The 15253-nt window shown below is 33.5% G+C and overlaps 1 protein-coding gene across 4 annotated transcripts in view; it reads left to right on the plus strand.

Moving 5' to 3' along the window:
• Nucleotides 1-15253, plus strand: part of LOC125063268 — an 80581-nt gene that overhangs the window by 54331 nt on the left and 10997 nt on the right. For all 4 annotated transcript variants that reach the window (XM_047669627.1, XM_047669630.1, XM_047669629.1 and 1 more), the window contains 3 exons: nt 4357-4493; nt 7892-7975; nt 8736-8873. In XM_047669627.1, the coding sequence (XP_047525583.1) occupies nt 4362-4493; nt 7892-7975; nt 8736-8873 (354 nt within the window). In that variant the 5' untranslated portion in view covers nt 4357-4361. The remainder of the gene's footprint in view (nt 1-4356; nt 4494-7891; nt 7976-8735; nt 8874-15253) is intronic.

Consider the following 15253-nt stretch of genomic DNA (forward strand, 5'->3'; position numbering starts at 1 on the left):
AAAATCATATCGAAGTTTGATTCCATCGTATAGATGACGGCATCTAATTAATTGACGATTTAATGAAATGATACAAAAGTAAATGTATCTAAGTGAAAAGTATCTGAAATAAAAGGCATACGTACAGCATGAGACAGATATAGCAAAAAATATGCGTTATCCTTGCATATAGGCGTTTTATATTATGATTTAATCGTTGCTTTAAAAACGTAGCGTTTCTGCCTCGTGTATAAAATCTTTAACAAATAGTTATTATGCTCATGCTTACGTGTAAATTTGATATGTGCTAATCGAGTTACATTCCTGTAGCGGCACATGCATTTAAATAAATTATTGATTTTACTGTCAATTTTGACAATGAATACAAAAATACAGTTTCTCATGATCAAAAATCAATGAAAGATATTTATTTAAAAAAGTTTGCAAACGGACGGCAGTGTTGGCCTGGCATGCGACGTCGCAAGTCATCCCAGAGGTCATAAGTTCTATCCCCGGCTGTGCACCAATTGACTTTATGTCTATGTAATAAGGAAAGCGGCTTTCCTTAGACCCGAAAAACGGTGTGTCAAGCAAAAGAGGCTGATCACCCACTTTCCTATTAAATTGACAAATGATCATGAAACAGATACAGAATACTGAAACCCTAGACAAACCAACGGACGTTGCAATAAAAGTTGACATAAAACTAACAAAAAAAACTGATTCTACGCCCTTTAACAGACAAACACATCATGCTATATACTTAATATTGCTAACAGAATTATAACAACATAAATATGAGATATAAAAAGCGAGAGATATAAATGATGTTATAGCAAAATTTTGGAAATATAGCTTTACGAAACTATGAGTAAGAGATGTGGAAGGGGTCAATTTCAGGTGAAATAATTAATATTTTTATAATTTATGCATTTAATAATTGCAGATTAAGCCACAGTGCAGCACCAGTCTTTATTTCATCTCAGAAACAATTAACTGTAAAAACGACATAAGTGTTGATAATTATACTAAGTATTCCTTAACGAGGTGTTCTTAGAGGTGCTGGAGGTTTAAAGTCGCGTTTTTCGCACATTTTTTAAGGCATCAAATGCCTGCGTACACACACAATATAATCACATAACAATATAGTAATGTAGCTATTTATTATAGAGAGAATGTTTATTTTTATTGCGGTAACATAAGATTGCTTTATCTGTTTTATGCAACAAGTGTTTATGGTTTAAACAATTCTTAGACTGCGAGACTGACAATTAAATGACGTTACGTTAGTTAGAGTCTGTAAACTTAGGCCAATGTAATCTGCCCACAGCGACCATGAAAGCTTTCAGCTTATCTTTTCAGTGGGTGACTGTAACCATTCATACTCTAACCATATTTCAATAAACCAATTGATTTGCCTTGATTTGCATGTGTTAAGCCAAGTTTCTGTTAAATTATTATGAGACAACGCCCAAATGATCGTCGTATTATGGATGGTTTAAAAATGATTGATTATCCAATTTTCGAAAGACAAATTGATTTTTGTAATCATGTTTTGCAATATGCTTGTCATACGTAATTTTTTTACCGAATTCGTACTTAGTAATCTTGTCTTAAGACTGATACGGGCTCTAGTATTCCCTATTTACCTGTATGGAGTAGAAACGTGGACTATCTTGGCGCATTTTCACCACATTTAAAAAAAAGTGGCTTCAGCGTGCGACTCTCATCCCTAAGGTCGTAGGTTCGATCCTCGGCTGTGCACCAATGGACTTATTTTCTATGTGCGCATTTAACATTCGCTCAAACGGTGAAGGAAAACATCGTGAGGAAACCGACATGTCTTAGACCCAAAAAGTCGACGGGGTGTGTCAGGCACAGGAGTCTGGTCACCTACTTGCCTATTAGATTGAAAAATGATTCAGATTCAGAAATCTGAGCCCCAGACCTAAAGAGGTTGCAGTGCCTCTGATTTATTTAATTTAGTAGTCGGAATAAATCCTTTTTTTTTGAAGTAATAATCAAACGTTCAATACGCCAAGGATTTCCATTTGGCACATGCCGCCAAAATTTATGGTCAGAAACAAACATAAATGCGATTCGCCGGTCGTCGAACCTAAAACCTTCGTCATGCACATTTTTGGACATTTTAATAAGTTTATTAGCTTCTCGTAGGTGTCATTGAACTTAACAATTCCTTTGCTAGAATTATAGAGTAATTGGTAATTAATTAACTACAATTGTTTTCCCTAATTCTAAGCCTATATTCTAAAACAAATAAAACTTAAATTCAGTTTCAGGAGCTATCTGTTTCTGTATGGAGTTATATGACCGAGCTCATGACGATATTGTAACTGTGGTTTAATTTCGACTTCAAAATATTCAACTAAAGCGGGCCATAGACGTACTGCCGCACGGCGATCTGCAGTTTCCATAAGAAAGAGCGTACCAATCCTTAAAAAGCCGGCAACACTCTAGCGAGCCTTCAGGCATTTAGAGTATGGGCATATCACACAGCCCGTTTACCCCCTGTTCTATAAAAGAATTGGTACATTTAATATGGCACTACGTCTGTCCGTATTTTTAAATCTACCTTTGCAATGAAATTATTTAAAGCGCTTAGAACAAATTTTGGTACAAACTACACAAAAAATATAATTATTTATTGTATAATATAAGAGTATACCGCATACAATCTGCGCTTACAAATCACTGCGATATCGTCATTCCCTATTCCGGCCGCTAAGGAGATATACAATTTTCGTCCGTAGCCATTGGGGCCTTCAGGTCTATGGTAAGACTGGCCCGTACTAAACAGTACATCTTTCTTCCTTCACAAGTGAAACAGTCCCACAGTTCTTGGATTTAATTTGCCTCAAGAACGAAGAGACAATCATACTTCATGGATTTTGTTATGGCGACGAAAGTTCAAAAAAGCTCTTCTAATGCGGTTTTTATTTTAACTTTCTTTAATTGTTGTTGTACAGAACCTTACTTACCTTAATATTACTATTATGTTCATCGATATTCAACATTATAAATGTCCATTATAATAAATCAAAATCTATTTATATAAAAATTATCAAGTCAGTGTTTGTAACTAAAAACGAAACGGCCTGGGCGATTTTTCTTATTTCTTTTTGTATTCGGTAGATCTAAGAACAGGTTGTAACCTTTAAACCCCTTACGTTATAAGATAAGCACGATTATTTTAATTTTCGGAGAATGTTATATGCAAATTAGTTGCCCCCGAGAACTTCGTTTTGCCTGTATTCATATACAAAAAATCAAATAAAAACATATTTTTACTTACACTACCTTTTTAGTAGCTTCATACCAACATATGGATCATTTTGCTATTTAACATAGAGATGGTTCGCTATTCCGGAATAAAAACCTAAGTACTAACTAGAACTGAATATTTTTTGTAATGTTTCTCTCAACAAAAACCGTCTTCAGAGTCCAATATATATATAATTAATTTTCACCCTTATTTGCACAGTTCTCCCACAAACCGCCATTTTTTCTTCGTTTTCTTTTCTTCTATTGAAATAAATATGAACAATACTTTTACACATACAGTCCGTACGTATTCCGACATTTTTAAGAGAGGTTGTTTATGTCTTCAATGTTATAATTACGGTGAATTGTCATAAAATGAATTAACAGCTGGATTTCAGGAATAACATCTTATCTTACGGTTCACCGTTATAAAATGTTACTTACTGACACTTAATATAACTGTTCCGCATCCTTGGAATGTCTAAGTCCGATCCATAAAATGTTATAGCTGTAACAGCTTTAAAGCTTTGTTTGTAACATTATATGGATATGCTATTGATATGCAAAAACATTAAGGGCTCTATGGAGGTAATTATTTTAGTTTAATACCGTACTAATAAAGTTGCAGAGGCGCTAGAATAAAGAAAATAAGAGAAAATTTTTCAGATGTGTAATCTGATACGTATCAAGGATTGTCATGCTCGCTTAAATGTCATTGGTTGTGGCGGCGTCCATGCGTTGGGTTGTCTCTCTCTCTCTAAAATATGGCGAGGGGGCCGATGGCTGACCATGCGTCATACTCGTGAACGGGTGCTACTTGTGGTGACTAGTCGTACTTGAATTCGTGTATGCGGTGATGTTATTTATTTCGACTATGTATTTGCGTGTTGTTCCCACGAGAATGTAAGTCCGTGCTCCTATTTCACCAAGCCTCCTGCTGATAGAGGACAAATCTTTGTTTTTAATTTATTACTTATTATATATTTCTTTTTTGACGTTCATAAGTGTACATTGTGTTACCTACATGAATAGATTTTTGACTTTGACTTGACTTGTATCGTGATTCATGCAGTAAGATTGTTAATCTTGTTTCAGTAAACATGGCGTTGTTCTGGTGTATAATAGCCGGTCTCCTGGTGGCGGTGCAGGCGCAGTCGAACTATGGATCGCAGGCCAACAACGTTGAATACCAGGGAGATGGTCTGCCCGAACAGACTGTACTTGATGGCAAGGTAAATATCAGTTCTTTTATTTATGGTGACGCTCATCGCTGAAACACGATAAAACCCGATGGTGAAGCACTCACTGTACAGGGGTATGTGGGGGGTGTCCCTTAGAGGTAGTAATTACACGATTACAATATTTTCCAGGTATAGTTTAGCTAAAATGTGGACACGGAAAAATAAGTACATATGTATTTAAAAATCATCGTTTGTTATTTAAGATATATAAATTCTCCTCCCTGAAAGTCCGGCGCACCCACTAAAAATTGGGTGTCAATGGGCTGCGATGATTGCCCTTTTTGGGTGTCCCATAGGCTCTTTTGCCCCCCTACTATATACTATATAAAAAACTGATAAAAAAATTAAATAAATCAGTGGCACTACAACCTCTTTAGGTCTTGGCCTCCGATTTCTGAATCTGTTTCATGATCATTTTAAAATCTAATAGGAAAGTAGGTGATCAGCCTCCAGTGCCTGACACACGCCACCTGACGACTGTTTGGGTCTAAGACAGGATCGGTTTCCTCACGATGTTTTCCTTCACCGTTCGAGCAAATGTTAAATGCGCTCATAGAAAGAAAGTCCATTGGTGCACAGCCGGGGATCGAACCTACGACCTCAGGGATGAGAGCCGCACGCTGAAGCCACTAGGCCAACACTGCTCACTAAATAAAAAAACAAATAATCTTTTTAGATACACCAAAGAGAATTGTCTTATTTTTCCTTCAAATATAGTACAAATTATCTTGTAAAATATCTTTACAGATTATAGGATAGAGTCACATTTTGTCTGTATGATATTTGAAAACTAAACAGTTTTAACAATATTCATTCAACAGTGATTCAAAAGAAACTTTTATATAATTTTATCTAATTAGTGTAAAACAACATGGCGTCCCGACGTTCCTGGCTGATAGAATTTACTATTTAGATAATTTTACTCAAAAAAACTACTTTAATAACCAAGGTAATAATTTTAATTATGTTATGTCGAACATATAGTTCTGCGTAATACTACAAACATTCAAAGACTTTGTATACTAAAACAACTTGTCTAAAGAGAATAAAGTCCATTCAATTTGTTATCAGATCGCATATAGAAATTATTCAGTATGTCTTAACGACTGCGATACATTGTCTCGACAATCACAACGCACAAACGGACCGCGCGACCACGAATAAAATACGTATTTGCTTTGGTTCCATTGACATACGATATATCGTAGTTGCTTATTTTATTAGCTGTCTAATTTTTTAAACTGTTTTGAAGTGAAACTTCTTTCGGCGCATGAGGGTAATTTTTTAATGATACGTCACGAAGATGTGTAGCGTTTTTGTCGAAGAAAAGGGAGCGATTGAGACCGAGTGAGAAGGGTGATACTTTATAGAAATTCTATTTTTAAAATTAAAATTTCGTGTGCGAATTTATGAAATATTAGTATTTTATATTTTATGCAAAATAATTTATTGAAATCTCAAATGACGAATTGTAAATTAAAATGCCACTTGTTTATCGAAGAAATAAATAAATAAAAAACTTATAATTTGTATTAATTTTCGATTCGAATAAATTCATTAAATTACTAACATAATATGTTCCTTTTTCCCTCCCTCTATGTGTCGGAAATATTTAGATTTTTATAAATATGAACAAGAGTTAAAAATTAGTTTACCAAAGACGTTTCACTTCTGACATGTGTAGTTTGTACGCACGCACTTTTTTCTTAACGGTCGTCTGGAAGAGATCGCTTCAGTTACTTGTTATTTTATTTGGTTATGCACTTCTTGCACTTTACCCGTAATTTTTTTGTAGTTGTTTTCCTTACTTGGCTTGCCTGGAAAGAGATCGCTTGTTAGCGATAAGGTCGCCTATGCATCACTAATAATTTGTTATTTTTTTATTTTAATGTAAAGTTTTGAATAAATAAATAAGCTCACTCGTTGCTCAATGTTTTTTCAGTTAAAACATATTAATATTTAATTATTGTGGAAATAAATAAGCAAACCCAGTTTTAAGTAAAGATGGAAGTTGTTATTTTTGTGTCGGGTGATGTTTTTATTTCCTGTAAAATCAAAATGATTACCTTGGTTATCAATTAAAGTAGATTTTTATAAAAAAAAATTTCAGTGTTAAATTCTATCAGCCAGGATAACGTTAGAAGATTTAAGCGTATGAACGTCGGGACGCCATTTTGTTTTACACCAATTAGATAATATTACATATAAAACATTTCCTTTGAAACACTGTCTTAATGAATCACTTTCAAATATTTTAAGTTTATAAGTCTCCTACAGACGGAACTTTATTCTATAGTTTGTAAAAATGTTCTATGAACTAGTTAAAGACACGAGAGTTTAAGCAAATCATTGAACAAATATGTACCACGATATTTATTCCTCATTAAGAACTTTGCAATATACTCTTATATAAGAAAATATACTAATTCAAATCGCTGAAAAAAAGAAACAGAAGACTTATCCGGTTATACGGTAATGTTTTTAACAGTTACTTAACACAAAAAAGAATACAAGAAATAACAACAATGAATATTAAATAGATTTAACAAATAACCTTAAAGGCGTCAAAACAACAAAACTGCAACTAAAACTAACTTGCAACAGTAACCGATGCAGGCAGGCTAATAAATAGTTAAAGGTTTATTTATTTAATTATTAGTAATCTCACAGCTAACATACATATTAAAAAAACAAAACGCTTGGACAATATACAAAGCCAAAACAGATTACATAGATAAACAATATATATGAAACAGAAAATAAGTAAGTAATAGACAAAAATATAATAAAAAAAAACAAAAGAAAACTGAAATTTCACATTTAAAACAACAAATAATACTAAATATTACAAAAAAAAAACCAGAACCAAACAAAAGTAGTTTAATCTTTCTACTTCATAATTTAAATTATAACAATTTTCTACCCGTTGGTTAATGGAAATCCACCCCGATAGATAACCGCGGGCAAATAATTAGCCGGGCTGGATTTATCGAGACAGTCCGACAGCCCGCTAAATATAGTGCTGCTATACTCTCAACGCAATTATAACTCTAGGTACATCACTAGTTTATTGAAGGCGGCTACATCGTCGATCCTTTAGCAATAAAATGCATTACATCACTAGCTGAATTTATTGCTTTATGTTAAAATTATATATGGGGTTTATTGTCCCCATTGATGTGTAACAAGGGGATCCTGTCATCACATCTGCCCCTTCCTTTCCCAAAGACACGTTTTAGCTAATGATCTTCGCAGTAAGGAAATAAAGAACTAATGTTTAACACGGTGTAAAATCGCAATTTTATTTACCAGCGAAGCAGTAAGGTATCATGAGCGAGTTACGGTTCTTCATTAAATGACAGTGTGTCTTATGATTTTTTTTATTTCAGGTGACGAAACTGGATGATCTCAGTCCAGTTATATTTCTAAATCGAACGAGAGCGGCGTTAAACTGTGCAGCTGGTTCTATGCAGGTCAGTTTCAGAATTGAACATTCAACTCAGTACTATAAATTATCTCGTATGGTAAAACTAAACGACATGTGTTAGAAACAAAAATCTGTCGATTTTATCATCACAGAACTGATTAGCAACTTGCCTATATCTATGTAACCGATGCAAAAATGTCTGCCTTATTCTGGAAAGATAGAAGATTCAAATGCACGTGATGGTTTAGCGTAATCTGAATGGAGTCGTAAAGGAATGTAAAAAATAATATCTAACATTATTAAATCGTCGTCAGTTAACGGCCGTATACAAGAGACTTTTGTAAAAAAACTCTATTAATAAAAATTAATTTGGAGGATACTAAAACTAATATTAAATTAACTTTTATTTATGTTAAAAAATATGTAGGACCGTCTGACACTATATTTCGTCAAATATCTTAATTAGCGCCTAAACTATTACTTCATGAGTATTTGCTAATTACTTCTGGTAGGCGCCAATAATTACAAATTTACTGTAGTGGTAAGTTGTTTTGTTTTGAATTTGTGTATATACTGCTGTGTCTCTCGTTTTCATGTTTCACTGCTAAAAACTCTGCATCTTGAACTTTATATAGATTAAGTTAACTTTTAACTTATACTGGTAAGTCGTCAAGAAGCTTCATAGGTCGTATCATATTATTTATCTCTTAAGATTGATTAAGATGATCTTTGATTTGATAAATTTTCACTGTAAAAAGTAATTCTTTTACATCTGTATTAAAATAATATTGGTAATGTCATTCCAGATTGAACTGAAGTTTAATGAGAAATTCTACGGAATTGCATACGCAGATTTCGACAGAAACTCCGCTTGCCAGGTTGCTGGTAAAGGTGCTACTTCCTACAAACTCGACCTTCCATTAAAAGGATGTGGGACTAAACAGGTAATTGTATTAAAATAGAGATAAATGATTAAGAATTTCATTAATTATTTATATAGGAAATGAATCACTACTTAGGACAGAAAGTAAGTTACCACGTTTACAATAAAAATAATAATATAAAAAGCCCGTTTAATTTCCAATCATTACAAAATCTTAAATTTGTTATTTACATTTTTTTTCTTGTTCACCTTGTATCCTTGCGTTTTGCTATATATGCCCCTCCCGTTGCCACTTCTATTTTTGCACTGGTTTTGACCCCCTTTTCGCGAAAATGAACGTCATTTGGCCCGTAATTAGTGTTGCCCAAAATCGGTCTTGGTCTTGCAGTCTTGGTCTTGTTCTTGCACTTTTGCAAGACCAAGACCAATACCAAGACCGCCTTATTGTAGCAAGACCAATACCAAGACTGAAGCCTGCAAGACTTGAGCAAGACAATACTTAAACCTGCAAGACTCTTGCGTCTTGCAGTTAAGTCAAACTGAGATTTGGGCATTATTAAGTAGGTATTTGTATTAAATCCCGATTTTGAGAAACGTTCCCCAGTATCAAAACCGTAGGTATCGTCATAACACTAAACTAAGGGCTGCAGTTGTATCTGCAGTTGGCAACGTGCCGCTCGTCTGAAAGAACCCTGAAAGGTATTGTATTGATTAGGTAGGTAAGTACTTATTATATTTCAACTATTTATTAAGTAGGTAGCGTGTTAATACTCACAAATCTGTTCCCATCATCCCATGTGATGTAAATGTACCTAGAATAACTTTCTAGCAAAGTTCATACCTTGTTGATCTACCACAGATCTGCCAGCGTTGCCAGATTTTTTATTGTCAAGGCGGGATTTTGGAACTTTTTCAGTTAAAAAAGTGGGAATCTCTCGTCAATAGCGGGACATAGTAACTAAAGGTGATATTTTAAATCAGAGTTACCCTATCGTTAAACACATTTCTTAATAAAAAAAAAAAAATAAACAAAACAAAACTAAACCAAAAAAAGTATTCATATCATTAGACAAATGGCGTTTCAAATAATTGTCAGAAATCTGAGGAATGAGTATATGATATACCTGGTATCTTTTTTTGGTAGCTGTTAAAAGAGCTGGTGCAATTTCTGAGCATGGCAGTGGTGTCTTGAGTAACCCCAAAAAGCGGGAAAAATGTCCCGCGCGGGGCATTTCATGTTCATTAAAAAATCGGGACGTATGGCAACGCTGGTATCTACCTATAATAATATATTATGCTTGTTTATGTCTAATGTGCAGATTTTACGTTAGTACTCGTAGGTTGGTATGTGCTTAAAATTATAGCCAACAAAATTATATAAACATTATGTAGGTAGCTACTTATGTTTCAAAGTTTATATTATTCTTCTATTCAGAAAAATTTAAAACTAACAAGCTAGCGAGTCGAGTAGGTCTAGTAACAGTTTCTACGGCAGCCAATGTTATGGTACAGACGCCAGCACATTGAGCTCCTACAATCTGTCAAATTTCTTTAACAGATTTTCAACTTTATCGCTAGAGTATTAAGGTTCAAGGTTAATTGGGAAAATGTGACGTTCTGCGAATAAACTGTTGGTCGGTCGGTGTATTATATACCTAATTATTTGATAATTTACCGACAAAGACGCCGCGGTTTGCAACAAGTGTATCACAGCATTTGACACTGTTTGAGCGCCGCATTTGCCGACAAAGAGTACGGACAGAGGCACACAAAATTGTTACCTATTTTGGTAGGGTTGGTATAGGGGGATAAAATTAAATGTCTCAGCAGTAGGTAGGTATAAATTGAATGCTCTGAGTTTCTTGTACAAATACATTCTCACACTGGCTGTCCGGCGAGATCATAATTAATAACTAAGTAGGTATTGCATCTATTGAATTTCGAATATTTTAATTTCGAAATAATCATTGTTAATATCGGTAAATGATAGATAGTGAGTGATATACCTAGGTACTAAAATGTGAGCAGCAAGATTGAAAATTGTATATGCCATGTCAGTGCTTTCCATAAGTTTATTTTAAAAAAAGCTCTTAAGTAAGATTTAGAGTTCACTATTACACACAACAAATTATGAAAAATATATTTAGACTGAGTACTTAGGGAATTAGTAGAAAAAATATTCTATCGTAGATACCTAGTTAAAACGTTGTGTTTACTTAATTTTATTTTTCTGTGCTAATGCCAGCATTGACAACCCTACCAAAATAGGTAAAAATTTAGTCCGCCTTAGTCCTAGACTTTGTGTTGCCGCCGTCGCGTCGCTTTCATGTCAAAGGTCGCCGCCACTGCCCATGTTCCAAAGAATAAAATAGGTTTCCGGGTGCTCAGAACGGACGCCAATAGATTATGTTGTCCTCGCAAGGAAGATTGTAGTCGTAAGCATATTATAAAAAAATTTGTAATAACAATATACCTAGTTTATATTATTATTATACCTTTTTAAAGGACATTGCACTGCAAATTTGGAAGTGGGTTAATTTAAACAAACTTGAAACGTGGAAAAACTCCAAATATGAGTGACGTCGTGGGTTTTGTTTTAAAATCACACACTTCCAAAAATCGAGATTTAAAGTGTCGGTTTATCAACTTCTATCGTACCTACATGACGTGAGGCATGACCTAACGGAACATGCCTAGTTCCAATAAAAAAGGAACGTGATAAACAATATTATTTGCATTTATTATCTGCACTATATTTTTGCGTAGGCACAAAACCTATCTGATTCTGATTCTGATACTTCTGTTTTTTAATCTTTCAAAGATTTATTCTGTCTATCAAAGAACGCCGCATTTTTCTTTGTCGGTCTTCGGCTTGTGCTTATAAATATGAGTTTTTAAATAATTTTCAGTCATTTCCAATTGAGTTCCGCTTCGAGTCTATCTTATTTATTGTTCTCGCCGATTTACCTAGCTAGATACTCTAAATCCTTATTACTTTCGGAGTGAATGTTTACAATTTGACATGAGTGACGAAGATTCAAATAGCTCTAGTCGGAGTAGTGAGAGTTGCAGAATTAGATCTAAAAGACTTAAAAGCAAATATGACGAGTTTTTCGAAATAACTCATGCGTCCCAAATTGGTATGTGTAAATTGTGCCAACATAAGAAAGTCGAAATAAAAATGAAAAACAGAAACACTTCAGGCTTAAGAAAGCATCTAGTATCTTTTCACGGGAAGGAATCGCAAATATTTGTTCCTGTAAGAAAACCAACATTAAGTCAAAGTCAAAGTGGAGATATCACAAGGTTTTTAACAACCACTGCAATAAGTAGACAGGTAAGAAAAAAATATGTTACGTAAATACTAGGTACCCAATTAATAATTACAGTAATTTCCAGAGTAAAGTACCTAGCTGTTTCTCGTAGGTACTTTATTTTTGTAAATTTATGAAAAAAAAAACAATGCAAATTAGGGTGTTTCATAAATACCTACTTTACTTTTTATAGTTAAAATTTTTTTTTTATAAATTATTTAGTAGTACGTAGTCCTCAGCGTGGCAATTATGGGCAACTACACCCCGAATGGGAAGCCTTTGTCCAGCAGTGGACGTTCTAGTAGTTCGTAGTTATTAAATTTTTTTACGATTTTAATCTCTATTTCTACAAACGGGTGTTTGTATAGGTATCCTTGTATTACGTGTTACAGAAAGGGTAGGTAGGTATCTGGTTTAGAATCTGCATTCATTTGAACCGTGAGCTAAATAAAGTACTCTACTTAAGCAGGTACATAGTTACTTAATTACTGAAGCAGCCGCGGCACTACTTAAGTTTATTTTACTACAAACAAAAAACAATTTCCCAAGCTACAAAACCTACTTCGATTTTGTACTAACTAATATGTGTTCAATTATTTGTTATTTTGTAGCATAAAACTATCAATATAATAATAAAAATACCAGAAAAACAAATGTTATACGGAGTTGTTTCTTGGATGAATATATGTCCCCGTAGAGCGAAAATTCATTAAGTCCAAAAAACCTGTTTTGAGATAATGAGGGTTAAAGTTTTGAAAAATATAAATTGCCATAACTTTAGCATGTCATGCCATATTTTAATGTTTTTAGTTTCATTTTGAAGGAAATCAAATTAAGTTAAAATGTTAGCTACCCAAAGTGATGATTAAGTTATTACTGAGAAAACCTAAAAAAAAAACCAATTAGTTATTTGTTCTCTGTAGAATATCCGATGTAGTTATGAATTAGTTAATATTTGCCCCTAGTTAGTGATTTTTCACTCAGATCGAGTTTATTTTTATGTTATATGTACTTGATTTGGGTAATTTACGACTAACTGGTAGATATACAAAATATACATAATGAAAAAAAACTTAAGAGTTAAAAGACATTTTGTTTTATAATAGTATAAAATCTAACTACTTTTATATAAAAAAAATCTTCTACACTTCCTATGAATTAAAAATGTTAATATAAAAGTAACTTAGGTAATCTTTTATTTTATAAGCTATGTAAGTTTTTGATAAATAAAAAAATAGTTAACATGATTTCGTAATTTCTCTTATTTTCTATTAGGACCAAAGAATAGATTTATTTAATTTTCACTTTTTGTAAATCGGAAACTAGGATACCTACAAAATTGACGGTTAGACAGTTAAATAGGGGAAAAAACTATAGTTTTATTGGCATTGTTAACTCGATTTGGGCATTTTTCAACCTAATGTGTTTTCGCTCTACGGGGACGATTATTAATTGATTGACACTATTTGACACCGATCAGCTGACGTAGGTACCTATGTAATGAATGATTTGTGTACGTATAGACTTACAAACATTAATAATTATGTAGGTAATTATAGGTATTGAAAAATGTTGCCTTATTGGTTTCTTATCACTTATCACCATAGGAATCCGTGCCTTTGATATGTATGTACATTAAGTATATCCTTTCCGTAACACGATTATAATACAGATTATAGGTATACCTAGGATACCTAGATATAGGTACAGACCTATACCTAGGTAATTTATTCAAATGCGAAGCTAGTTTAGGTATAGTTTAGGTTTTCTAGTACCTATATTATATTTTTATAGATATCATGCTATGTTCATAGTTTTAAATTTTAATAGGTACCTATTATTACTATTATTAACACATATTTTAATATTTTATTTCAGTCAGTATCTGAAAACCGAAGTGACAACTTCATGACAGCTACAGTTGATTGGATTGTAAAAAAATATCTTCCTTTCTCATTTTTCGATGATGAAGATACACAGGAATATTTTCGATCGATATGCCCGAATACGATATTTCCTAAAAGGTCGACACTAAGAAGGAAAGTTAAAGAGCGATTTGAAGAACTACAATCGAATGTTAAAAATCGACTACAACAATATTCATGTAAAATGTCATTTACCATTGATGGATGGACGTCCATTGCTGGTAGGAGTTACTACGGGGTCACAATTCATTTTATAGACAATGACTGGAAGTATCGATCTGTAGTCCTTGATTTTATACCATCGCGCGGTCGACATACTGGGTTAGATATTGCAACGATTTTCCACGAATGTTTATTGGAATATGGCATAATTAATAAAATACAGGGTATCACGGTGGACAACGCAACTGCAAATACCAAATTTATGTGTGAACTTGGCAAACAACTGCTGCATTTTGATTCAGACAATCAACATTTCCGGTGCTTTGCTCACATTTTGAACCTTGGTGTACAAGATTTACTAAAGACCTTAGCTTTACACATTGAAACTGACAATAAAGAACAAGAACAGCAGTATGAAGACTATGAAGACGAAACTGAGGAAGATGAAGAATATGTGCCAAATATTGCTGACTCACGTACAGGTATTACAAAATTACGCAGTATTTCCAGTAAAATAAAAAGAAGCGAGATATTGAAGAGGAAGTTCCAGTCTGCTTGTGAAGCAGTTGGCGTGCCATCAAATCTCAATCCTATACTCGACTGTCCAACAAGATGGAATTCCACACATGATATGATTGGATTTGGTTTAAAAGTGAGACCTGGCATTAACATATTATGCGTTTCAGTAACCGAATTGAATGATTTTCAAATCACAGAAACGGAATGGCAAATACTCGAAAAAATACATAAGTTTTTAATAAACTTTAAACTTTTATCAACGAAACTTGGTGGAGAAAAATATGTTACATTACCGCTAGTCATTGTATCATTCAATCTATTGCTTGATAAAATTGAATCAATGGTAAAACAATTAGATGAGAAACCAAATCGAACTGAAGTGGATGAAAGGCTCATTTTAGGTTTCCAAGCAGCCCGAGATAAAATGCTTAAACATTATAAGAAGAGCAACTGGATTTACTGTACCACTTTAATTTTAGACCCAAGGCACAAAGCTCAGACTTTTGATATTACATTATGGG

Source organism: Pieris napi, chromosome 3 (assembly GCF_905475465.1).
Source record: "Pieris napi chromosome 3, ilPieNapi1.2, whole genome shotgun sequence".
Classification (NCBI taxonomy): domain Eukaryota; kingdom Metazoa; phylum Arthropoda; class Insecta; order Lepidoptera; family Pieridae; genus Pieris; species Pieris napi.